Source organism: Leopardus geoffroyi, chromosome C2 (assembly GCF_018350155.1).
Source record: "Leopardus geoffroyi isolate Oge1 chromosome C2, O.geoffroyi_Oge1_pat1.0, whole genome shotgun sequence".
In the NCBI taxonomy this organism is placed as follows: domain Eukaryota; kingdom Metazoa; phylum Chordata; class Mammalia; order Carnivora; family Felidae; genus Leopardus; species Leopardus geoffroyi.
The window spans coordinates 78,392,089-78,418,886 of record NC_059333.1 but is presented as its reverse complement, the minus strand read 5'-3'; the positions used below and the strand labels follow the sequence as shown (position 1 = coordinate 78,418,886).

The 26,798-nt window shown below is 37.4% G+C and overlaps 1 protein-coding gene across 10 annotated transcripts in view; it reads left to right on the top strand.

Moving 5' to 3' along the window:
- Positions 1 to 26,798, top strand: part of TP63 (tumor protein p63) — a 230,474-nt gene that overhangs the window by 101,867 nt on the left and 101,809 nt on the right. The window contains exons 1-2 of one of the 10 annotated variants that reach the window (XM_045502605.1): positions 25,670 to 25,830; positions 26,254 to 26,296. The exons of 7 other annotated variants lie outside the window; for them this stretch is intronic. Coding sequence is in view for 1 of the 3 variants with exons in the window: in XM_045502602.1 (XP_045358558.1) it covers positions 25,789 to 25,830 (42 nt within the window). In the remaining 2 variants the exon portion in view is untranslated. Of the gene's footprint in view, positions 1 to 25,661; positions 25,831 to 26,241; positions 26,297 to 26,798 lie in introns of those variants that run through there. 2 more of the 10 variants (XM_045502604.1, XM_045502602.1) reach the window with 2 other exon arrangements.

Genomic DNA, 26,798 nt, shown 5'->3' with positions numbered 1-26,798 from the left:
TTGGACTGGTTGATAACTCAGTCCCTTCATCCTTAGTAACAGACAAACTGCCAATCCTTGCTTCTGAATTCAGTCTTGCTGCAACTTATTTTGTATCTTAGCGTGGCTTTGATAGGACCACAGCACGCGCATACACATTTTCCAGAACCATTAGTGAAAACATATATAAACCAATGTGCCCTGTTGGAAACACATGACAAAACCTGTTCTAAATAATAACTATGTGGCGGGGAATGTAAAGAGTTGGTGACTTTCTTTTCCTTCTTTTCTCCAGGGCAAGGGGGATGGGAGACTTGCAAAAATCAGTATACAAAAGCAACATTTTCATATTTGAGAAAATGAGTACTTCCCATTCGGTGCTTTTCGTGGAGGCTAGGTGGGCGGTGAGGGATTGTACTCCTGAAGATTAGTCATGAATATGAACACTGTCTGGAGCTGGAGAGAGAAGGGACTAAATCCTGCTACTCCCCCATTCCTTCTCCAATGTGCTGCCTCCATCTGCCTCCTGAGCCCGGAGGCAATGTTCCTTCCAAACAACTACTTGCCTAACCAGTTCATTGGAATGTCTTTCTACACACTGTGTCCTCATTCAGATTTCTTCTGAAAACGAGCCTCTCTAAAAGCATAAATCGTGTGCAAAACAAAACAAAAACACAACAACAAAACCCAGTGGTAAATGTTACACTCAAAAATCTTTCCTTTGGTTTAAAATATGCACAAACAAACCTATGCACCCCACCCTGACACAACAACAAGAATAAGAACAATTAGGAAAACAGTTGCCTTGCACCTTTTGAAGAGAAGGCTTTTTCCCTTGGTTGCATCTGTTCTTTGGGGTGACAGGAAGTAAGATCTCTTGATGTAATCCTTCCTGCGTGCTGCGCGCATGCCTTGTCGATTCCTTGCCTTGCAGCCTCGGAGGGATTTTATAAAAATATGAAATATATGTTCTCCTTGATGGCCTTTTAAAATTAACAAATAATAAAGTGTGAAGCAAAAGATATGAACTGTGGGTTGACACATATTTTGGCCATGCAGCAATCACGCTTTCATACAAACATATAGAAAGGTCTCAATCTATGACAGAAATTTCAGTGTGTACTTCAAAACCTTTCTTCATTGTATAATGGCATCTTAGGCAATAACTGATGTACCGGTGGGTTTTTTAACTTTTTTTTTTTCTTTTTTGACCTGGTTGCTCATCTTGGTCATACTAAAAGACCTTGAATGGTAATGACTCCCACAGTGGTAATGACTCCCAAAATATTTTCTTATTCTGGTTGTATACAGTCCTTAAATAGATAGGGATAGTTTGTGATAGTTTCAGAGGGAGAGAAAAAGAAGATTACCAAGCTCTTAATTTATGCAGTAGTAATGGGATGCTCTTCTGAGTGTTACAGAAATTCAGTGTCTTGCTTTGTCTGGTGAAAGTCTCAATGGTGAAGAATAAAACAGGCATTTTCTTTGCTGGTTTTATTTTTGAAAGAATTCCCAGAATCATCTGAGGTTTGGCAAATTTGAAGTTCGGTTTCAATTTCAAATTATTCTTCTGTAGCAGCAGAATGAAACTAGCCTTACTAATCTCTCAAGAGGTTCAGCTGAAGAGTAGCTTGTGGTTGGAAAACCATGAGTCTTATGCAAAGTCTAGGACACTACATTGTCTGATAGGTGATAGAACCCAGCCATTACCTTATGACTGAATTACAAAAGGAAAGAAACTCTGGGTTCACACATTCCAATAGACTGTGCAGTCTATACAAAAATAGGCTATTGTGCAGAGAGCAAGGTGCTACCATAAACATTTGGGAACCTCAATTCTGGTCCTGAATTCTACACCACGTAGCTGGGTGACCTGACACATCACTATAACTCTCTAGCTTCCGTTTTTTGCTTACAAAAGAGATAATTGATATTCAACTCTAGACATCTTGATACCTAAATTTTAATATCAAAGTTTTCCTAGAATAACCTGTAAAAATGAAATCTCATGTCATATGCCAACACATAAAACAAATCAAGTAGTATTTTATTGTTAGAGATTTATTCCAAGGGCTAAGTGCTTTGAACTCTGTGTTTAAATACTGTGGGTGTTTGAATAACTCACCCTGCCTAAGCATTAGGGTTGTTGTATTTTTTTTCTTTTATAACATGGGATTAATGTGATTATTTCGAAAATGAAATTAGGTAGTGAATAGAAAGAGATTATCATAATAGTATTGCTCAATATTTTTTTAATATTTAATTTAAAAAGTTTTTAATGTTTTTTTTTTAAATTTATTTTTGAGACAGAGAGAGACAGAGCATGAGCAGGGGAAGAGCAGAGAGAGAGGGAGACACAGAATCCACAGCAGGCTCCAGGTTCTGAGCTGTCAGCACAGAGCCTGACGCAGGGCTCGAACTCACGGGCTGTGAGATCATGACCTGAGCCAAAGCCAGATGCCCAACCGACTGAGCCATACAGGTGCCCCAATATTTACTTTTTTTTTAATATTTACTTTTTATTAGGCCAAATACAGAACACAATGGGTTGTTTTAAATAAACCCAACTTAAGAGGTAGTTTTATATAGATGTTACAATATTGTATCAGTTTTAACATCCACATTTTTTTTTGGTAGTGTCATAACTTTTATTATCATGTAATTCTTTCTTTAAAAAAAATCTTGAATCACAAAGATTAGAAGTAGTTGCAAATTATTGTTTTTAACTTTCTTTAAAATTTCTAGAGGGGCGCCTGGGTGGCTCAGTCAGTTAAGCCTCTGACTTTGGCTCAGGTCATGATCTTGTGGCTGTGAGTTCGAGCCCCGCGTCGGTGCTGTGCTGACAGCTCAGATCCTGGAGCCTGCTTCGGATTCTGTGTCTCCCTCTCTCCTTCCCCCTCCCCTGCTCATGCTCTGTCTCTCTCTCTCTCTCTCTGTCAAAAGTAAATAAACATTAAAAAAATTTTTTTCCAGATAATTATTCATCAGATTGCTCCCAAATCCAGAAAGACCAATGTTAGAGTCAAAGCACTATTATTAAGCAATTAATTTCATTCCTTATCATAAACAATAAAGAATTCTGACCCCAAATCCCAAATTTACCATCTGCATTAGAACTGTGATGCGATAGCACCTACTGCCCAATAACAGATGACTTGTCGTTGTATGGTTGACTCAACTTGAGGCTGTGACAAGGGCACGTACTGAAAATGTAATTTGGCAGTGTATATGGATGCCATGGTGAAAGTTCAAGTAGATTCAGGTGCAGGTAATGGATTAAATGCAGGCCTGAAAAGACAAGCGTGTGCACACACACACACACACACACACACACACACACACACACATAAATGGACAACTTTCTAGTCTGTGACATTGATGAGAAGTACAAGCATGTGCACAGAGATGGCCAGAGGAGCTTTATGCCATGGTCAGCACAAAAGCAAGTTAATTTGGCTGCAGAAAACCTGTTCAAAGCCCATGTCTACTACCTAGCTCATTATATGACTTACAGCAAGTTATTTCATCAGTCTATGCTGCTTCTCTCATTTGTAAAATGTGAATTATAATGGCACCTCCCTTGTAGGTTAAAATGAATATAAAATCATAAATAAAAATCATATAAGTTAAAGCAATGAGAATCATGCCTAGTCTTAAGAAGTGCTGAGCAAATGCTCACAGTTGTTGTTTTCTGATTCTGTTTGTAGAAGTGTGCATTTTTTAAGTTAATTTATTTATTGTGTGTGTGTGTGTGTGTGTGTGTGTGAGAGAGAGAGAGAGAGAGAGAGAGAGAGAGAGAGAGCAGGGAAGGGGCAGAGAGACAGGGAGAGAGAGAATTCCAAGCAGGCTTGCACTGTCAGTGTGGAGCATGACATGGGGCTCAAACTCACCAACTGTGAGATCATGACCTGAGCCGAAATCAAGAGCCAGATATTTAACCGATTCAGCCACCCAGGAACCCCATGTGTGTATTTTTTTAATGTTCAGAATTAAAGGTATTAAGATGTCTGGCATCCTCTACAACTTTGATTCTATGTGATGATCCGGTTGAATAGAAGAGTAAAAGTGTATTCTGGGTAAAAATAAAAGCAAAATTTTATTTCAAGCAGTGTTATCTCTAGTCAGTCCCCTAGAGAATATTGGATGTAAGCCAATGTTAAGGACATGGTGATCAGTTTCTGTATTTTAGCTGTGGTGTATGTCTGACTAACCAGCTGTACCATCTATTTGGGTTACAGATTATGTCCCAGTAGATGGCGGAACTACGTTTGAACCTTGCTTTGTATTTTACCACTTAGTTGGTATTCATTTGAAGCATAATAACTTGTTTTGAACTAGTTGAATAAGTAATATGGTCTTTGAGTGAAAATATGATTATAATAATTATACACTATAAATGACTTACATATATTAAATATATTTACCCATTAGGGACATATCAAAAGAAAAATAAGAACTTTTTAATGACTACACCTATTTAAGACATGCAAACATGCTGTTCTTCACAGTGGCCACCTCAGGTAATTCCATGCTGAACCTTCTCCTTGTCACTCACTTTCAGAGAAAGCTGATCAGGAACATAAGAAAAGATAGGTTGTTCTTTTAATGCTATGTCTTCTCTCAATTAGAATCATCTTGTTGATCACTCACTTTATACACTAAATTTGGCAGTGCTAAATACATTTTTTTAAGGCTAAAAATTTGGAACCATTGATTTTATTCCCATAATGAGTCACAAACTGATTTATAAATTATGACAGATTGTTCATGAAGCTTGAAGCTCCAAGAAAGCAGGAATCATTACTTTCTTTTCTGTAAAACACATTACAAAGCCTGACCTTATTTCAGGCTTAGCAAATGTTTGTTGGTTTGGAGGTCCAACGGACTCAACTCTTTAATCAAATTTTTAGCTCCCTAAGAAGGCGGTGCAATTTGAGTGCTCCACGGAGCCTAAAGGACACTACATAATCATCCTACTCTGCCATTATCTTGATGGAAATTTTGAAACTACACACAATCCCTCCAACAATTTCCTGTCCATCCTCATTGGATTTTTCTGTTGCCATTTCCATATGCCATCTACTGCTCTTTTTGTTCATCTGGAATGTGTAACTATTAATTGAAAATGCTTCTTTGACATCAGTTAAGCAATTTGCGATAGAATCAGACAACAGAAGTTGGGGCAGTTGGGGAGTTATCAAAAAGTATTGTGCCTAGAAGGCTGTTCTTTTTTGCTTTGAAGAACATTTTTCTCTGAGTTTATGTAAATTTGAGGAGGCTAATCCAAGTCATCTCTAAAGATTGTTAGGCAGGACAAAATGTTTAATGTTGCAAGTTTTCTCTCAAAATTAGTCTGTCACTTCTACTGTATAAATCATGTTCTGTGTCAGAGGTTTTTGTTTGAATGAACCAAAGCTAACTGCAGTATGGATTTAGAAAATGATACCTATACATCAAAAACAAACAAATAAAATATCTTCTGTTTGAATAACCTTCCACAGTTTAAAAAAGTTATTTCATGTTCATTATCACTCTTGATCTTCACAAAAGCATGTAATATATATCTCATGCCATTATAAGTACATTAACTCTTTGGATTTGTTTATAATTAAATGTTATTAAAGGCAATTTAACTTCATTAGTGAACAAGTCAGTAGTATGTCTAAATAAAGGCACCTGGGGTGCCTGAGTGGCTCGGGCCATGATGAAGTCATGATGTCACAGCTTCTGAGTTCGAATCCTGCTTCGCGCTCTGTGCTAACAGCTCAGAGCTTGGAGCCTGCTTCCGATTCTGCATCTCCCTCTCTCTTAATAGGTAATATCTTTTTACCGATTCTGCATCTCCCTCTCTCTCTCTGCCCCTCTCCTGCTGACACTCTGTCTCTTTCTCTCAAAAATAAATAAACATTACAAAATAAAAATAAATAAATAAAAGGCACCTATAATATTTTATACTGTTAAACAGTTGAAAATATGGCTCTTTTTCTGGAGCTCCAAATTGAAAGAATAGAATCCCAAAGACATATGTTCTTTAACATTGTTTCATATGTGCCCTACCTGCAGAAGATAATAAAACTAACCATGAAAGATATTTTCAGCATTGATCAGCGGATTGGCATTGAAGGAACCCTTACTTTCTTTGATTACTCATGATTGCCTCCTTTTTTGTTACGGATTCTTGTTTAGACTTCCTGAGTTGAATATTTGGGCATAGCCAATAGTATCAGCACTACTTAGGACTGAATAAAGATTTGTTTGGTTGATTGCTTGGTTATCAAAGAGTGAGATCTTGGCTCTCATTCAACTAACACAGAAAATGTCTGGGCAATGTCTGCTAACGTTGATCAGTGGGTCAAGTCTCATTAACATTCAGCAAATTTATTGATTGATTCACTTAAAGTGTTGAAACCTTTCTCTGTACAAAACCCTGTTTAATATTTGCATGCCCAACCTAATGGTTTTAGTCAGGATATTATCCTCAGTAGGATGTGATAGTGTATCAGAAACCTTGTTTGATGAGGATGGCGAAGTGATAAATTGTACTTCTGTTTACATGGCTAATTGTAAGGATTTGGAAACATTTCTTTGATGTACTCAGAACAGCTAATGAAGACAGTGAAATGAAACTTTGTAATGAATCTAGGAGTTCAAGTCAGCTGGGAGTTCAGCACAGTCCGCTAATGTGCTTCTTGTCTCTCGCGCAAACTATTATGTATTGTTTCCCAAGCGCAAGACCTATTTTGAATACAATGGCAAGCCAGCTTCTTTTTCTTTATATCCTAACACTGTAGGCATTCTCTTAGAATGTCGGTACTGGAATCAGCTTTAGAGATCATCTAATAGATAATATCTTTTTACTGTTAAGGAAGCAAAGCTCAGAGAAGTGAAGTGATAAGCCCTGGATTACATAGCCAGTTGGTGAAGGAGCCAGCCTCACATTCAGTTTTCCTGATTATTTGCAGTATACTGTGATGGTGTCTATTAAAAAAAAATAAGTGCCTGTGTACCATCTCTTGAAATGAACTCTATATTTCACCAATCTATATGTACCAACTTGAGACTGTCAATTTTTTGGATAATGTTAAATAGTTGCTTTCACATTGCCATTTTGCCCAACCAGTTGGAGAAAGTATCAAGACCTCCCCTAATGTGTTTGGTGCTTACTCAATGCCAAGTTTAGTGCCTAGATGACCATGTTTGATGGAAAGGTAGATTGAATGTCTGCATCATTTTCAAGCATTGTGCTCTAAGAGCATATCACCCCCACTCCCCACATAATCTTGTCCTGCGGACTTGGTGGTGTAATGAATTAGTCTTGCATGGGTCCGCTGCTTCTGGAGGGCTAAGCAGGGGATCAAATCCTCCCTTTGTAGTGAGACAAGCTGACGGAGAAGTGATTGATATTGCAGACAGAAGTAGGACTTCAAGGAAGGAATAAGCAGATAAGTGGGATAATAAGTAGATAATACTACTACTTTGCACTTAGTGTCTTTTATCTGAGCATCTGAAGGCAGCTGTATCCTCAAACATCAAGGCCTCTCGATGTAAAGAGAGAATAGGGTCTCTCCTTTTGCTTGGTGGCCTCCTCTGCAATCCATAAATCAGTAAAAAGCTTTCCTAAGGAAGGCCAGTGGTAAGGATTTTTTTTTCTTCTTTTCTCTGGGAAGTTAAGCCACCAGGATATGAAGCAATCTCTCTAAAAGTTATCTTGATCTTGATGCAATGTTCTGTACGCACTTTCCCCTACAATGTTAGATCTGAAAAAAGAAACTTCTACTGTACCAACTAAGGCTTTTACTGTATTTTTTTAAACCTTCCTGATCATGTCAGCCTCACTCCCTTTGAGTAATTCTCATTCTTGCTTTCATATTACTCTCAAAAATTTCCCTTGTAAATCTTATTTTAGGTCAAAGTCCTTAGACAGTAAATCTTTCAGACAGCTTCAGGCCATTATGGCTCCACAAAACTATTGTGAAGTGGAACCGTGTTTAATAAGGTTGATGGACTCAGTTAGAGATCTCTTGGAGTATGCCTTCGTTAATTTCGTACACATCTTGTTAATTCAGACAAAGAAGGTAAGTTGCCAAGCCAAAATTGTTTCCTTTTAGCAGACCATGACTCAAAATTCAGAAGCCAGTTCCCAGCAGAGTTAGAGAACAATACTGACTGCCACGTGTTCCTTATTATTGCTCCTTATTTAACAGCACCTAGAATCATTTTCTAGACATTTAACAACATTACACAGTCTAAGTGGCATTAGAAATATTGTCGAATTATCCTCTCCAGTTTTTTTTTTCCTAGTTTAACTATGTTGTGGGCTCCCCACATTTTTGTTGTTCGTTTGTTTGTTTGTTTGTTCTTAATCATAGAAATCTTATGGTTAGGAGTGATCTCCAAGGTCATCAAATCTTACCACCCAAGCAGCCTCGAATTTCATTCCATAATTACAGTATGCAAATAACTGCATAACCTTGGGAGGGAAAGAGGACCCAGATCCATCTAGTCTGGGTCCCCTGAAGATCAAAAACATATCACTGGATATGGAAAAAAAAAAACCACTTAATTCATGGCTGTTTCACATTTTATGGTTTGTCTAAAGACAAATTTGCTTTCTTTTAACAAATAGTATTTCCTTTAAGACAAAGTTCATACTTGGCAGAAGATAAAAAAGAACTATGTATATTTAATAGTACTCTATAGCCATCTTTCACTGTGACTGAATTCTTTTGTGAGCTGATGACTCCTCAGTTGAGATAGTTAGAGATAAAATGTGAAAGAAATTGTGTGTCTGTGTGTATGTATGTGTTTGGGGGAAGGAGTATGATAAAGAGAATGCACAGATATTACATGTATCACTGGTTTGGCAATATTAATACACTATTAGAGATTCTAATCTCTGCTATTTTTCCTTTCCATGTTATAGTTTATAAAACATGATTTTTTTAATCTTTTTAAGTAATATCTACACCCAGTGTGGGGCTCAGAATCACAACCCCAAGATCAAGAGTTGCATGCTTGGGGCGCCTGGGTGGCTCAATCGGTTGAACGTCTGACTTCGGCCCAGGTCATGATCCTGTGCTTTGTGGGTTCAAGCCCCACGTCAGCCTCTGTGCTGACAGCTGGGAGCCTGGAGCCTGCTTCGGAGTCTGTGTCTCCCTCTCTGTCTGTCCCTCCCCTGCTTGCCCTCTGTCTCTCTGTCTCCCAAAAATAAATAAACGTTTAAAAATTTTTTTTAAAAGAAAAAAAAAAGAGTTGAATGCTATACCAACTGAGCCAGTCAGGCACCCCAACACTTTTTTTTAAATTAATTAACTAGTTAATTAATTATTAATGTAATTTATTGTCAAGTTGTCTAACAGACAGTGTATACAGTGTGCTCCTGGTTTTGGGGGTAGATTTCCATGATTCATTGCTTCCATACAACACCCAGTGCTCACCCCAAGAAATACCCTCCTCAATGCCCATCACCTATTTTCCCCTCTCCCTCACTCTCCCACCCCCATCAACCCTGTTTGTTCTCTTTTTTTAAGAGTCTCTTATGGTTTGCCTCCCTCCATCTCTGTAACTATTTTTCCCCCTTCCCTTTCCTTATGGTCTTCTGTTCAATTTCTCAAGTTCCACATATGAGTGAAAACATATGATATCTGTCTTTCTCTGACTGACTTATTTCACTTAGCGTAATACATTCCAGTTCCATCCACGTTGTGGCAAATAGCAGGATTAACACTATTTCTTATTGGGCAGTTCTCACAGGTACCTTGTAGGTTAGGTAATGTGGGTGGTGATAGCCTCCTGTAATAAGCGTGGAAATGGAGTTTCAGGTTTTCCCAGAGCCTACAGACTTAGTGAGGATCAGAGCCAGGACTCTGTGGCCCACCTTTTGACTTGGAACCATTGCTCTTCAAGCTAAGTTCAAAGTGCTTTTAGGTATAGCATCAGATACAACATATTAGTGTATTACAGTGACGTGCTGGATAAAATGTTAGTAAATACTGTCATCAGATATATCCTTAAGACCCATATACTTAACTGACCGTTTTGAGTACAAATCTTTCTACAGGAAGAAAATAGAATTCAAAACTATGTATAAATAAGTCATTTGTCATGAACTGAATCCACTTGATTTAGCCTAACATGTAGATAAATTTTTTGTAACTACAAACCCATTCTCCCCCAAGGCAGTCTTCTTTCTTTCTTTCTTTCTTTCTTTCTTTCTTTCTTTCTTTCTTATTTTTCCATCTCAAACCCAGAGGATACTGCTTTTCTTGCTAGATTCTAAGTTCTGTCCTTTTAGTGCAGAGTGGAGACTACCTTCTGCACAACAACCTAAATCCTAATGTCACTGTTTTCCTCTCCTTGTCTCCATTTACTTTTGTCTTTCTATTTGTTCGAGCGCGCTCCTTGCATCCAAGCTTTTGTGAGGTGACATCTAATATACTCAGGCACCTCTTCCACCTTTCTGCATGTTGCACGCATCTTGTCCTCAGATTTTACTGTTATGTAACTTCTCCTTTCTCATTTGACTCACATATTTCTTTTACCTTTTAAAAGGCCTGAACTTAAATCTGAAAAATGTTTTAGTAGGGAGCAGCAGAGGGTAACGTTTATTAAGGGCTTGATGTATTTATTAGAAAACCTGTCCTAGTGACCAAAATTTATTTCAAAGTCAGCTCAATGAGTACATAAGAGGCGACTCTGGTACCCCCAGAATATAAGACATGGCGACATATGTAAACATGTATTTCTCTTAGTTAAATGCAGTTAGTAATGTAATCCTTCCCAATAGGAATGAAGAACTGAGAATGAGGAGAGCCGTTTCATGTTCACAAAATTGTTGCCAAGCAGTGGGACACTTATGTTCCATTTTAGGGTTTTATATGGTCAGCCCCTAAAATGAAAAAGGTTTGGTTGTATGATTTCTAGAGTATCTCTATCAGGTATCGCCATTGTAAGCCAGGCATTCTCTTTCATCCCTTATCTTTGAAATACCACATCTCCCTCCCAGAGACAATGGTAGAGCCTCTTCTCCTTCCCCTGTTCTTGCTGAGGCACAAGAAGGGAAAATGGCACTCATTATGGATATGTCCACTTCCAGTCCTAGGAAATAATGGGAAAAGAATTTATGGGCACATGCCTAATTGATTGCTAACTACTGAGGTCGATAGACTTATCCAAGAGTATGATGAAAAAATTGGTCCTTACATTTGAATCCCTAAATTATCTTGAGAACATAGGCTAGCCCTTGCTGGGTTAGAGTCCTTGAAGGCTAGGGATCTATTGGGAGCACTAGTTTTGCTTTCCAGTTCTAAGGGTAAATGTTTGACCCCCCCCCCGCCCCGCCCCATGGGCAGAGCATTGAACTCTCTAATTAGCCTTGCAGGTCAGTCTTTAAAGAAACAAGTATGTAGCATCTAACAGTTTAAAAAGGCATTCTGTGCATCGTTTGCTGAAGGTCAGAGGGCAAATGCTGTTGTGACAGTTGGGTGGACTTGGCAGGCATGGAGAGGATGAGAAAGAGAAGAGTGGTTGAAGTTAATCTTTGGTGATAGCAATGGCAGAAGACAGTTCCCTCTAACTCTAGAATCTTTTTGATATTCTTTCTGTTCACATGAGGATTTTCCATTTTTAATCCAAAGAGTTAGAAAAATAGAGTCATAGGAGATAAGAGGTGATCTAGCCCATACCTGTATTTTCAGGGAAGTTAAATCATAAATCATAAGTCATAATGGCTTAGTAACCTTACGTTTGAGAAAGATGGAGATAATTCAAGCCCACCACCGTCTTATTCTAACATGTTTACTTACTCTTCCTTCCATCTCCCAAGCACTCCCCATGGTCACCTAACTCCATTTTGTTATTCGGAAAACATAATTTCATGTCTCTGTCTTTTGTCCCATGCCGTTGCTTCAATTTAGGAATGTCTGTCTTATTTCTCTTTGTCTTCCTTCCAAATCCTGCCCAACTGTAATGAAACTAAACCTCTTATCTCCTCACTGGGAATTCATCATTCCTTCTCCCTTGTTTCCAGAGAACTGTCACTTGTGACTTAACACTCAGCATTTATTTTAATTGCTATTTTACAGACATTTCATCCTGACTTTATAAACTTCATTAGTTTGTTGTGGTTATTGTTGTTTAGAGATGTCTCTTCCATTCTATCAGGATGTCTGAGGACAGATACTGATTCTTCTTTGGTTTTATTGTAAGACCATGTGCAATGAAGTATTCAGTTAATATTAGAAATGAAATGTCTATAGGTGCAGGTGTGTGTGAGAAGCAACAGAATGGTCTCAACCTATGATCTCTAACATCCCTTTTAGCATTGACATACCCTAAACGGATCTATGACTTAACCTTAGAATATAATTAAATCAATTAATGTTTATTTAAATTTAAAAAGCCTTGCCTTTTATTTTTCTGTTTAGATTTCCCAGTTGGGAAGGGAGAGGAGGTAAAACTCAAGTTTGACAATTTTCCCAGTGATGTGAACCGATAAGCATTTTTGACCTGTTTCCCTCTATAGTAACAGTGGAGGCATAAAGGGGAGGAGGTCTGATGGTTTGAGGATCATGCATGAGTTTTAATCTACCTTCATAGTCTTCTAGCTATTGACCATGACTAAGAACTGACTATGGTTGCTAGACAAAAATTGAAAGAATATACGCCAATGAGAAATCAGTTGGGAGACAAGATGCTGAATCTGTCTTTTAAAGAGATGCTCAGATTGAAGCCTCAGGGTTCTTGTTTGGCCGTAATCTCACTCATAGATTCAGGATACACCACTTACACTGTCATTGACTCGGCCCTTCAGCACTAGCTTAAATCCCTTAACTTGAAGAAAATCTATCTAAATCATAAAACCCAGTGAATAAAAAGGAATAATTAAAAGAATAGAGATAAGCTTTTGATTAAGATGAGAGTAGTCCACCCACTACTAGCTTCATTTAGCAACTGAATTACAAATAATTACACAGCTTTATTTTATTTTATTTTTTATTTAAAAATTTTTAAGGTTTATTTTATTTCTTTTGGTAGAGATACAGAGTGTGAGCAGGGGAGGATCAGAGAGAGAGGGAGAGGGAGAATCCCAAGCAGACTCCGCACTATCAGCACAGAGCCCCATGTAGGGCTCGAACTCACGAGTCCTGAGATAGTGAACTGAGCCGAAGCCAGGAGTCAGACACTTAACCGACTGAGCCACCCAAGAGCCCCACCTTTATTTTTATTTTACTGGGACTGTTCTGTACTTTGTGTGTGTGTGTGGGGGGGGGGTGAGCATTTGTTCAGGTTATTTATAATGGAACCTGACTTTGCCACATGGTTCTGTGATTTGAACTCAACAATTTGAAGTGTACTGGTTTCCAGCTGAAGAAATGATTTCTGCATTACTATTAGGAAGTTATTAATACTTTGCTTTTCTTTACTTTTAAGCAACACATATTTTAATCCTAAAGTAAATTCCTGTCTTTACTGGAAATTACCTATATTTTTTAGATGCAGTACTCCTGGGTCTTTTTCCTTTTTCTTTTTCTTTTTCTTTTTCTTTTTCTTTTTCTTTTTCTTTTTCTTTTTCTTTTTCTTTTTCTTTTCTTTTCTTTTCTTTTCTTTTCTTTTCTTTTCTTTTCTTTTCTTTTCTTTTTTTAATCTCTTTGTAACAACTGCTGCAGAGTTATCCAGTTAATGATCAATGCAGGTAATGTGTTCTTACAAAATCAAACCAGCGGCCTCCGTAGGCCAGAAGATCTGGCTTAACCACCTGGGTCACAGAGGCACACCTACTTGGTTGCACCACTTTTTAATCGAGTTGTGAATCAGGCTTGGGAAACTGGAACTAAGTCAGTTTATTGTGTCTATGACAGTAGGAACCTCAGGAGATCAACATTAAGGAGAAGAAAACTGCTAAGTGGGAACGAGTATCTTGGGGAGTCATTTCTGGCAACAGGGACCTCTCTTTTTCTCCTGCTGAGCATATAAACAGATTGATTTGCTTTGAGACTAGACTTTCTCCCCTTCTTGGGGCCTGCGTGTGGTAGGGCAGTCTTTTTTGCACAGGAGCACATGCAGCCTTAAGCATAGTTTGTGTGTAAACTTGAATATAGCATCTAACCCCTCTGTAACCTGGCTTCCACATGTGAGAATTGGGTGTAATAAGGCCATGACTGCTTCACAGATGTATCTCAAGGCTTGAACCAGAATGGTCACCTGGGGAACAGAATTTGAATACCTGTTATGTACTTTGTCCAAGCCGCATGGAGTACAAAACTAAGTTGGGCATCACCCTTGCCTTCAGGCTCATATTTTAGTGTGAGATTCATGAAAACAGAACAAAAAATAATGAGATGAGATCTATAATAATGCAGGTATTTCCAGGATTGGGTCATTTAGAGCTGAGATAAGTGGATGCCTAGAGTAGACATGTGATCCACAGGTGCCAGTTCAAAGCTGGGTACACAGCGGACACTCAGATGTTGAACAAAACGGAGGAAATAAGTTATATGGGTGTTGAAGAGCTCACCTGACTTTGCCTGCTGGAGAGAATAGAGATGCAAGGGTGTTCAGAGATGCAAAATTGTGAAATATAAGAGCTACATGCTCTGAACATTAATATCTAATGTTCTTACTGCAAAACTCCAAACTACTGCATCCTTGTTAGCCCATTAATAAGAGTGTCAATAAAATATGCAATTAGGACTATCCTAGATAGAAAGATAGACTGTTTTAAAGCCAGAATTCATCATGGGGTTTCTACCACAACATTTTTAGGTTCTCTTTTTTTTTTTTAAGTTTATTTATTTTGAGAGAGAGAGAGAGAGCTAGCATGTGCATGAGCACACATGAGCAGGGGAGGTACAGAGAGAGGGGGGGAGAGAGAGAGAACCCCAAGCAGGGTCCACACCATCAGCACAGAGCCCAATGTGGGGCTTATTTCATGAACTGTGAGATCGTGACCTGAGCCAAAACAAGGAGTTGGGCACTTAACCAATTGAGCCACCCAGGCACCCCTTAGGTACTCTTAAAGTTGGATTTGGTTTTCCATTTTTGTAGACAATGCCCAGGGTTTACCTCCAGACCTTATTTACTAGGTCCTGCCTTCCAATTCTGTGAATGCTTCACTTTTTTGTCTATTCAGGGTGCCTGGGGCAAAAATGATACCAGGAACCATGTTTTCAACTTTATTTTTTTTTTTTATTTTTATGCCTTTTTCACTATTATTTTTAAATCAGGGCCTCCTATGCCCTATACTTAGAATGAGTGGAAATGGGTTCCAGTGACGGGCACTTTTTCTCCCATGGCCTGTTGTCACAGAGTGAAGATTACAGCAGTCTGGTGACTTTGGTGCCTGGGAGAGCAGCCAGTACACGCTGCTTTGCCAATTCTGAGAAACACCGTGGTTTGTCATGCCTAAATTATCTCCACCCCTCTCCTGGAGGTGGCAGGGATAGTGATCCTGTGTCCAGCTAGGTCTTCAGGCTTTCTCCATCTCTCTCTCTCTCTCAATCATTCTGACTTATTTTTTAAAAGTAGCTTTCCTTGTTGAATTTTGTGATAAACAGCTGTTTTCTGCCCAAGCAGACCTTATCTAAGTTGCATAGTAAGAGAGAAGTTAGTGCCCCTTAGGAGCCTATGGAGAATCTGAGAATGTCAGGCCAAGAAGGGACTTTAGAAATCCCATTAGAATTGGCCAACCCTTTGTTGTACTTCCAGGGGACTGTACTTCCAGAGAGGTGTCAAGGTCACATAGCAAGTCACAGGGTGCATAAAGTGAAACTTGAAAATATATATAAATCACATTTACATACACCATTTTTTCATACTTCAGATGTAGACATAGTGCAAGTGTGAATAATGTAGAAGAGAGAATGAGTAGAAACAGGGCTCCAGGAATGTTTAATTCATCCACCACAGTCTCTGAAGTAAAGGTGATGTAGATATAATGGAGGGAGATTCATGGATGAGCTCATGGATATTTTCCCAAAGTGACAAACTGGTGACTTCTCCATTCAATTTCCTGGAGCTGTACTGGGTTTACCAATTGAACACATATCCTGTAACTAATGGTGAGTGCAGACCAGTGATTTGAAACCCTAAAAGGACATTGGGATTCTCAGAGGCAAAATATGATTATTCCCTGGAGATCATCCAGGACTCCAAAATAAATACACCTCCTTTTTATTTTGCCTAGGGATTTTTTTTCCTGGAAAGGGTGGAGAGAATTTACGTAAGAAAGAAAGCTGAGTTGCCTCAAAGTACAGCCTCCAGGGAGAATGAGGCATCCATCACCCAACCTAATATTCCTGCTGAGGAAAGAAAAATAGAGGAACTAAAAGTGAAGCCTAAAATCTCTATGGCTGGAAAGTTGATAGAAATCATCTTGTCTGTAGAATCAACTGCCTCACAGGCTTTTTAGGAAGGAAATACCACAAGGAAAAGATGTGAGATGTAAAGTTGATAGGGAAGTTGTCTGTCTTCATCAATAGTAAAATTCAGATTTATGGTTAAATAGACAAACACAAACTTCAAGGAAACTAGAATCATAATAAGATAGGGTGCCAAATATATAACAAAACTAACTCCAATGAACACATTGGAAACTGCAAAATGGACAGGGAAATGTCTTGTTTTATATAATATAATCAATCTACTGTCAGAGCCAGAACTTAACCCAAAATCCATGACTCTTAGGATGATACCCTTTCATACATGATGCTTAAAGGCAAGATGGGCTGCCTTTCTAGGGTTTTAGGTAGGGTAAATTATTTAAAAGCTGGTATTGTATTGGAATATATCTCACTATTGAACCATAAAGAAGGGTGACATGTTATGCAATTGGCTTGAATGAATATTTGTTCATAAAATATTCAAAAAAAAGGGACTCACTTAAAATCACAGAGGTGGGACCTAAACCCCAGTCTTCAGCTGATGATTCCAGGGCTCTTTCCACTATTCCAAGGTGACAATTGACTATAGACCAGTTACTCTGGCAGCAACCATTCGGAGGCTATGACAGGAAAAGAAGGAAAGATAGTCTGATTAAAATGATCTATTGAAACACTAAGAAATCTAGTATTTATGGAAATACTAATTTATAAAGGATATTCAGTAGCCATGTTCAGAACTACAGATAGGAATAAATAAAAGAATAAAATGGTACTGAAACCTATTTAGACCCTAGTGTAAACTAAGCACTGCTATAGAATTGGTTAGGAAGCTGAATGTTATAATACGGCATGATGTTTTGATTTCATAGATGAAGGTTCTAAAAACCTAAGTGAACACACCAGTATTCAAATGCAACTTAGTCTGATTTAAAGACTTGCACTCTCAAAAGCAGAGCGGTCAACGGGGATGGAGATGAATATATTCATTTTAATGAATAGTGTATAATAGCAATAGAAGGAAATTAATTTTGTTTTTTTGTATTTTTGCTCTAACCTACTAAAGAAGTTTAAATAATAGTAGCTGCTAATGACAATGATGTTGCAATAGGGTAAACTCTTGTTTTATATAGTCAGTCTAGAGATAAACTGGTATAACGTCCAGAAATGAATGTAGTATTATCTGTTGGCCCTTAAGCTACTGAATGTCTTTACATTGAATAATCCAGCTTCTAACAATGTATCTTAATTCATAATGTAGTACTTTTTGCTCTATAGTGTTAAAGAAAAATAGAAGCAGATGAATGCCCAATTACTATAAAATGGCTAAATTAGTTCAACAACATCATACAGCAATTTTAAAACAGTGTTTCAAACAATACTTGTGATGACTTGAGTATTCATGTTAATAACTTCAAAAAATAGGAATGCACATATGTTTACACAGACACATACATGAATACTTAACAAATACATCTTTAATGTATGCTATCTTATGTACAGAGTTGTATGGAGTATTAGTATCTACGGAAGAGAATGTACCAAACTATTAAGAGTGGTTACCTCTAAGTTCTGGGATTGATGATATAAAAGAAGTAATTTTTATGTAATAAAGTAATCAGAGTTCTTATTTTAATATGTATAATACTAAAAAAGGAAAGAAACTTGGAAAATATATGACAAAAATGTTCCTTATATTATTAATGAGGAAAACACTAGTGTTCCAGTGGAGTAGAGATTGGAGGGGAAAGCAAAGGATGTTAACACATCATTTAAAGAAGAAATGCAAAGGGCTAATAAATGTATTGAAATATATTTAATCTTGCTCATAATCTAGGGGATTGATATTAAAATAAGAAAATAATTCTTTAGGTGCCTGGGTGGCTCAGCCGGTTAAGCCTGCAATTTCGGCTCAAGTCAGGTCATGATCTCCTGGTTCGTGAGTTCAAGCCCCGCATCGGGCTCTGTGCTCTCAGTTCAGAGCCTAGAGCCTGTTTTAGATTCTGTGTCTCCCCCTCTCTCTCTGCCCCTCCTTTGCTCACACTCTGTCTCTCTCTCCCTTAAAAATAAACACTAAAAAAAAAAAGTAAAAAGAAGAAGAAAATAGTTCTTTTTTATTTGTAAAATTAGAAAAGATAATCCGTAGTACTGTGGTCCTTATCCTCCTACAAATGCAATTGATGCCGCCTTTTTGGAAAACAATGTGATTCTGTACCCGTCAAGCAACTTAAGTTCATAACCTTTGACCCATTACTTGTTTTTAAAATTTACTGATTTATTTTGAGAGAGAGAGAGAGAGAGAGAGAGAGAGAGAGAGAAGGAGAGTGAGAGAGAGAGAGAGAGGGAGGGGGGAGGGAGAAAGAAACCAAAAGTGGGAGAGGGGCAGGGAGATAAGGGGGGAGAGAGAGAATCCCAAGCAGATTCTATACTATTAGTGCAGAGCCCAATGTGGGGTTGCACAAACCATGATATCAACCTGTGCCAAAATCAAGAGTCACATGCTTAACTAACTGAGCCACCCAGGTGCCCTGACCCAGAACTTTTAATTTTAGAAATACTTAACATGGGAACTGCTCATAATACTATGATACCTAATATGTATATGTATATATGTATTATATCATACTATATTATATCTATATTCTTTATAGATATTCTATATATGTTCTCTCTATATATTCTATATATGATTCTAAATTTGTTTATAGAATACATACATAAACAGAGAAAGAAGATCATGGCAAGTCTTAATAATTCACTCTGAGAATTATGCTTACAGATGGTGTTTAAATTTAATTTTTATTTTTTATTTTTTATTTTTTGCTTCTAAATACCCCATTATTTTTGTAATCTCAAAATTTTAAATGCAAATTAAAAACAGTGCTAGGAGAGACGATCTTTGTGCATTTGCACATCTATTTACCTGGACTGTTTTGGAATCCTTCCAAAGTGAGGCACTATCTAAATAGGGGGAAGTGGTTAACAATACTATTATTAGTATAATCATAGAATGGGGCATCTGGTAAAGGAGCTACAAACATGACATTGAAGGAGGGTTAAATATTGGGGTGGGAGGAGATACGAAGATGTAATCTTCTCAAATGGCACAGGGTTTGTGTGGATTTAGGAGTCAAAATATATAGGTTCTAATCTTGATTTCATCATTTAGTATTTGTCTGTATTTCAATGTTTTCATCTTCATTTGTGAAATAGGAATAATAACAGTACCTGAATCATAATTTCATATGAGAATAAAATAAGTTTGCTATATATCAAGTGCCTTGAAGACTACCTACCCCATTAAAAATACAAAGAGTACAATGTCACCATTTTACGTTTTACTTGACAGTTTACAAAAATAAAGCATTATAGCCTGAGTACATCTGAAAGATTTAGGACAGAACTTGGCTCCCTTTCTACATCTGTAAGACTCATTTTTCAGAGTCTAGCTAGTGGCCCCAAAATGGATGTGATCTTATATTTTGCTTTAGAATTTAGCTGAAGAATAAAGAGAGCATTGATTTGGTGAATTAATTAAGTGATTTTCAGTAGCTTCTACAAATGCTAACTCTTCTCACCTCTCCAGAGCAGGAGGAAAATGAAATCACTTGGGATGGATAAGATCACTGAAAGTTACTTGGGGTGTCCTGTGTTGGCCATCCTTTATGGTGGCTGGCATTGAAGTGATCTAATTGATTTTGTTCTGTGGCAGCTTGGAAAGTCCCAACATTTCTTAGCCTTCACACATGTTCTATAAAACCCCAATCATTTTAAGCTAGCAGTTTTATTATTCCGACAATTTTCCTTTTGACAAATAATTATTACGAACTTGAAGTACTATACTTGGATCGAAAGCATCATTTTTTTTCCCTTTTCAATTTTAATTAGATACTGCGTATTGATTCCCACAGGAAATGCCTCTGGGTCCTAATAAATACTTTGAGTAAAAGAATCTACTGTTTAACCTTCTAATTCTTTCGTACAGAATTAAACTGTTCAATTGAACTTATACTCGTCAAGCTTTTAGACCTTCCATGTAATATGATGAACAAAAAATGTACTCCAACCTCAAAGTTCACACCTGCTGGGGGAGATAGAAAAGTATACAAAATTTTGCCTAGTAAGATAGTATCTTATTACTTTTTAAATATGTATTCTTATAAAATAAGAGAAGATTTAACTTAGGGAATTGGATAATTCGTCATGCAGGTGGCATTTAAGGAAGAGGAAAATGTATTAATTGATCAGGTAAAGAAATGAAAGCATTCTAGACTGAGGAACCAGACTGAGCAAAAGGGCAGAATGGTCAGCTGGGGCCAGCATGTGGCAAGCAGAATGGAATATATGGAAAGGGAGGCTAAGAGGATTGCTTGGAGCCAGACTGCGAAGGGCCCTGAGTGTCTGCAGAAGTACAGTTAACCCTTGAACAACATGAGGGTAACAGGCGCCGGTCCCCCAATAGTTGGAAATCTGCATATAACTTTTGGCTTCCTTAAAACTTAACTACAAATAGCCTCCAGTTGACTGGAAGCCTTACTGATGACGGAACAGTCGATTAACACATATTTTGTATGTTAAATGTATTATATACCATATTCTTATAATAAAGTAAACTATAGAAAATGAAATGTATTAAGAAAACCATAAGGAAGAGAAAGTACATTTACTGTAGTATACTGTAAAAAATCTGCAAATAAGTGGACCTGTGTAGTTCAAACCCATGTTCAAGATTCAATTGTAGTTTGTTTTGTTCCATTGGCATAGGGGCATCCTGAGAAGTGACATGGTCAGGGCTGTTGGTTAGGAAAGATACAGTGATGGGAGTGGGGCTCTAAAGGGAAGGGGGAAAGTAGGGACACTGCTAGATATTCATTTTTCTACCTCATTCGGGTAGATTTGTCATTAACGCATAGAAAGCTCAATATGTTTACAATCAGAATATTTAGAATATTTAGAATATTCTTTCTTGGAGTCTCAGCTTGCTGCTATGAAAACAGGTCATCAATCTGTGTTTACTTTAATAAATGTCTACCTAAATCTGGCCAAATTTACCCAAACCTCTTTAACTTCTCTTTTCTCTCTCTTCAATAGAACTGAGGGCTTCATAAGGGAACCCACTACAACACCAGTCTCCAATTTGTAGCTTCATGAAACCTAAGCATTTCCCTACCCTCTACACCTAACTTACCTCCAACCATTGAGAGCAGACGTAAATCCAGGAACACAAAATTGCTTCCATTTTTTTTTCTTTCTTTAGTTTTTAGAATGTCGCAGGTACCATGTTATTCCCTACTCAGCTTCACACAGAATGGATTAAGAAATTCAAACAAATGTTTTAAGTGTCTCAAGGATTTATATAGTTGCTTCCATGGAGGTATAAAATGGAGTCATTGATATTTGGTATATTATAAAGATTACATGTCAAATCAGAAGGAAAAAAAATTTGGTAAAATGAAAAAGGTAAGTTATCTATTCTGGGAGGGAGAGGATCTTCATTTGTTTCTCATACCAATATAAATTCCAAAGGATTGAACAATTTGCATGTAAAAAACACATCAAAAGCCTTAAGAATATGAGATGATAATATGGCTGCAGAATTTTATAATGTTGGGCTGGGAAAGGCCTCTCAAACTCTGAAAAAATAGTAAGTCATAAGGGAAAAATTGATAAATCTGACTATAGAAAAATTAGGATTCATCTACCCCAGAAAGCAACCCATAAAACCACATAAAGTTTGCAAGACCAGACATACACCAGCACACAGCAAAGTATTTCCAATGTTTATGATAAAGGGTTATTATCTATAATATACAAAGAGCTCCTACATGAATAACTGTTAACGAGAACCGTCAACAATATGTAAACAGTAGTATTTCAGGAAAGCATACATGCTGATCCCACATCTTGGGTGACTTCTCTTCCCAATGCACTGGATTCACAACAATGACGTTTCCACCAGTGTACTCACCGTTCATTCTGAGGTCATGAATCTTTGAAGAATCTAAGTGAAAGCGCTGAGAATGGAAAGTTATGAGAGCTAAATACAGTTGTTCTGACTCCTAAGGACTCAGGAATCCCACTTCAAGCCTTTGAGTTTGTTTATTTATCTGCAAAATGGGGATAATGATACTTACATACATCACTAAGTCATTAGGAAAATTAATGCACATTACTAAACCTTTGAGATGCAAGGATAAGCATTGTTGTGTGGGGGAGTGCAAGGCATTGTTGCTTCTCTGTAATCTGTTTAAGGAAATGCCTGATATTTATATTCCAATTCTGAAATCAAACATCTGATGCACTTTGGTTAACTCTTTTATGGAAATGTTTGTGCTAAGTTCAAATTTAGATGAATTGGTAACTATTAGTAAATTTTTTATCAGGAGGCTACATAAAGCTAAAAACACAGATTTGCCCCCACAATACATTGTACCTTTTTCTTTAGGTCATTTAAGCATCTTAGGGTCTGGACAACCTGACTGCTTCAAGTATACAGTTTGGAGATGCACAGATTGTTGTATAAAATATACAAGTAAAAAAAAGAAGAATGCAAATAACCCTCCAAATCACTTCCTTCCTTGGATTATGGACAGACACTCTTATCTTTGTAATGGTCTTTAGAAATCATTTCGTTCTGCCCCTCATTTCACAAATGAGGAACCTGAATCCAGAGTGGTTAAGTGACCTGCCCCAAAGGCACAGAGCTAACTAAAGACAGAGCTGGGATTACAACCTGTATCTCCTAGTTACTCCTGTAACCCCCAGTCCTGTGTTCTTTCCCCTCAGCTACCCAGAGCACCCAAACAGCAGTGGCAGATAGGGAGATAAGATACACATGGCTTAGATTTTGTCCAGAATCTTAGTAGCTATGTTAGATACAGACCATCGTCCTCAGACTTGATTATGCTAAAGGCTGAGGTGGTCAATAGAAAGAATTTGGCATTTCAGTCCATCCAATCCTGCTGGGAATCTTTTGATTTTGTAAAAGATGACATTTGTTTACATGTTGATAGAATATTATCAACATTTGAGTCTGTGAGGCCTAGATTTAGGGTTCAAATAGTTATGCTACCCTATTATTGTAAAAAAAAAAATGATCCAATATTGACTTTCTGAGCAGTTATCCTTAATGGCATTTACTTTAGAGCATTGATTGCCAAGCCTGACTCATTCAGAAATGCCTCATGAGCTGCACAAAATACAGCTGTAGAGGTCACATCCCTGCAGAGTCTGATTCAGTAGCTCTGGGACCAGGTCCACAAATCTGTTTTTAAGAAGTACTCTGGATGATTCTCAGGGTTACCCAAGTTTTTGAACCACTGGAATAGAGCACAAATTAAGGAAGCCACAATCGGCTCTTCACTGTTGACTCTGAAGCTGTCAGTGGGTGTAGAATTTAAATACATGGTGCAAATAATTATAATTGTGTTCTGTAAGTAATTTCTTCTCTCTTTTTTTCCCTTGTACCCAGAGCTCATGTCGTTCATTACAGGCAGTAAGAAGTCATTTTTTCCCAATATTTCAGAGAAAAAAATGAACATTATGTCTGACATAAATTTGTAGTGTCACAGAGTGTTGTCATATTCTTGGACTCTTGAGATCAAATGAGGTTATTGGAAATATTTTTCAAAAAAATATTAGTGACTAGGGGCTTTAAAATAAGTGTGCCAATAATCACATCATCCTTTATGCGCATGTATTTAATGGGTGCAAAATAGGAGTAAAAAGGGAGGCAAATCTAAGTTCATGAATATATTTGCACACTTTATTTCTAAAGTTTATAAACTGATATAGCCTGGCTTCTAATTTTCTTCTAGTCATCTTATCTTTTACATTTTTTTTAATGTTTATTTATTTATTTTTGAGAGAGAGAGAACAAGAGAGCACAGCCATGAGTGGGAGAGGGGCAGAGAGAGAGAGGCAGAAGGAGAGAATTCCAGGCAGGCTCTGAGCTGTCAGCACAGAGCACGATGCAGGGCTCGAACTCACAAGCCATGAGATCATGACCTGAGCCGAAATCAATTTTTAACTGACTGAGCCACCCAGGCACCCCTAAATTTTGGAAAAAACCTAAATATCCACTTCCAGCTGTCTTGCCAGTTGTACCATTCAGGCAGGATAAAGAGGGACATGGCTTTCCAAGTGGGGGGGGTGGGGAGTGGTGTTTTGATATAAATCTAATTGAATTACATAGAATACTCAGCAGTAACAAGAATATTCTAGTGAATCAAACAATAATCATCAGGGTGCATTTCATCCTCACTACATTATGGTAACCAAGGTTTGGCCAGATTCTACAATACAGTTTTTATGTATTTATATAAATATATTTTATGGCAGAGCTAACTGGTTTCTCAAACTTTAATATTTACTCTTTCTATTTAAAATTTATTATCCGTTTATAGAAAAAATATTATCCTTGAGCATTAATGAAAACTAGATACAATAGAGAAAATAAATATTCAAATAGATAAGCTATTGTATTGATTCCATGTCCCAAGAAATAATGATGGAAAGAAGCAGTGCTTTTTTTTTTCCTTTTAAGAGCTTAAAAAAAAAAATGGGCACTTTTCCCAGGGTTTCTATTTCCTGTACATAATATGGATGTTTGTCTTTACAAGTTAACGGGACCAAACGTTTTAAATTGTTCTTTAACTATACTCTGAAAAATCCAATGGCTTATGTTGGCATAACTTTGTATTAAACTATTTCTCTGTGGAGAATAAGTTAAAAACTTTTTAGCTATCAGGCAGTGGATTTTAATTTTTACATTGAGGAACTATAACCATGGAGTTGAGTATTTCTTCCTAATTTCTAACTTTGTGTAGTCATTCTTAAAACTCCATATCTAGTTTAAAAAAAAAAAAAAAAAAAAAAAAAAAAAAAAAAAAGGCCTTCCAAAAGCTTTCCCTGAAGTTTTACTTTTCAGTTGCAAAGTGTAAAATAACCTTCTGAAATGCCTTCTCTAAGTCCTGGTGGTGGTACAGGTTTGTGGTTTGTTTGGGGAGATTTTGTTTTGTTTTCAGGAGAGAGTGCACTTTCTTGTGAAAGAGACAAGGGAAAGTTTTACCTGTCTCTCTCCTGTTTTTTTTTTTTTTTTCTTCTTTCTTTCTTTTTCTTTTAAAGATTGGTGATAAGGAATTCTAACTACTTAATGAGATGGGAGAGGCCTCACTCCATTGGAGTGAGGACTCCAGGTGGAAGTTGATGGATTGGACAGGTAAAGACAAGAGTCCCGCCCCCTCATGCCTATAGTTGGGTATATATTAGGGAACCTAAAATTATGTACAGAGAGAGAAAGAGAGAGAGGGACTTGAGTTCTGTTATCTTCTTAGTAGATTCCTATTGTCAGGGTCTCAGAGGGGGTGGGGGGGTTGGCAAAATCCTGGAGCCAGAAGAGAGGACAGCGGCATTGATCAATCTTACTGCTAACATGTTGTACCTGGAAAACAATGCCCAGACTCAATTTAGTGAGGTAAGGATTTTAGATTTTAGCACTCCATTTAGAGATGCTTTTTTCATTTTTTTACTTTTAAACAAAAGCTTACATATTTGTGGTTCTTGGTCACCCAATGTAATGGTTTTGCAAATCGTGTATAGGAATCTCCTTTTCTTGGTAAATGTTTTCTGTGGTGACTGTAAGATTTTTTTTTCCTTTAAGTGGGAAATGAAATAATAGGAGAAAAGACAAAAGAGAAATTTCTGGGTAATGTTATGTATTTGAAGAAACCCAATATTCAGGAGTTTGTAAAATCCCTTTTTGGAAGAACAGACTGGAAGAGAAGCTCACATTCTGCTAGATACATTGAAATGACTCCTCTGTTGTGTGCTCACGTACCAGTAAGATAAATTAGTTGACTGTGTCTTAACTCAGTTAAGTTCTCAGTTCTATCTCCAGACTTCATCCTAAAAGCAAATGAAGCTTTTTCAAAATAATCCAGGTGAGATTTTTTTTTTTTTTTTTTTTTTTTTTTTGTTAAGCCATCTTTGTTTTGAATCCTATCAATCCAGAGACCCATCGAAAATCTTCAGGGGACTTCACTAATGTTCCTATTGTCTGGTGATTGACTTAAGACTTTCACTGTGTAATTACAAAGTTATTTTTGGGCAATGCATGATTAAATATTTATACATGCGTACGTGGCAAATGTGTATCATCTCATATAGGATTGGAATTGATGATTTGGCTCTCTGATCTCTCCTCAAATTTGTCTCAGGGATTTAAATCACTGGGCAAATGGATATAGGGGGAAAAAAAAAAAAAAAAAAAAAAACAACTCCTGAAGAGACTATAAAGCTTTGAGGAAGTTTCCTATGGTTGAGGGAGGTCTAACAACAATATTAGTTTACATTCCTCAGAATAGGGCAGCTGTGTTGACACTAATCAGATTGGGGGAGGGGGGGACGGGTGGTGAGCTTGAGTTCAGTTTCAGATGAAAATGC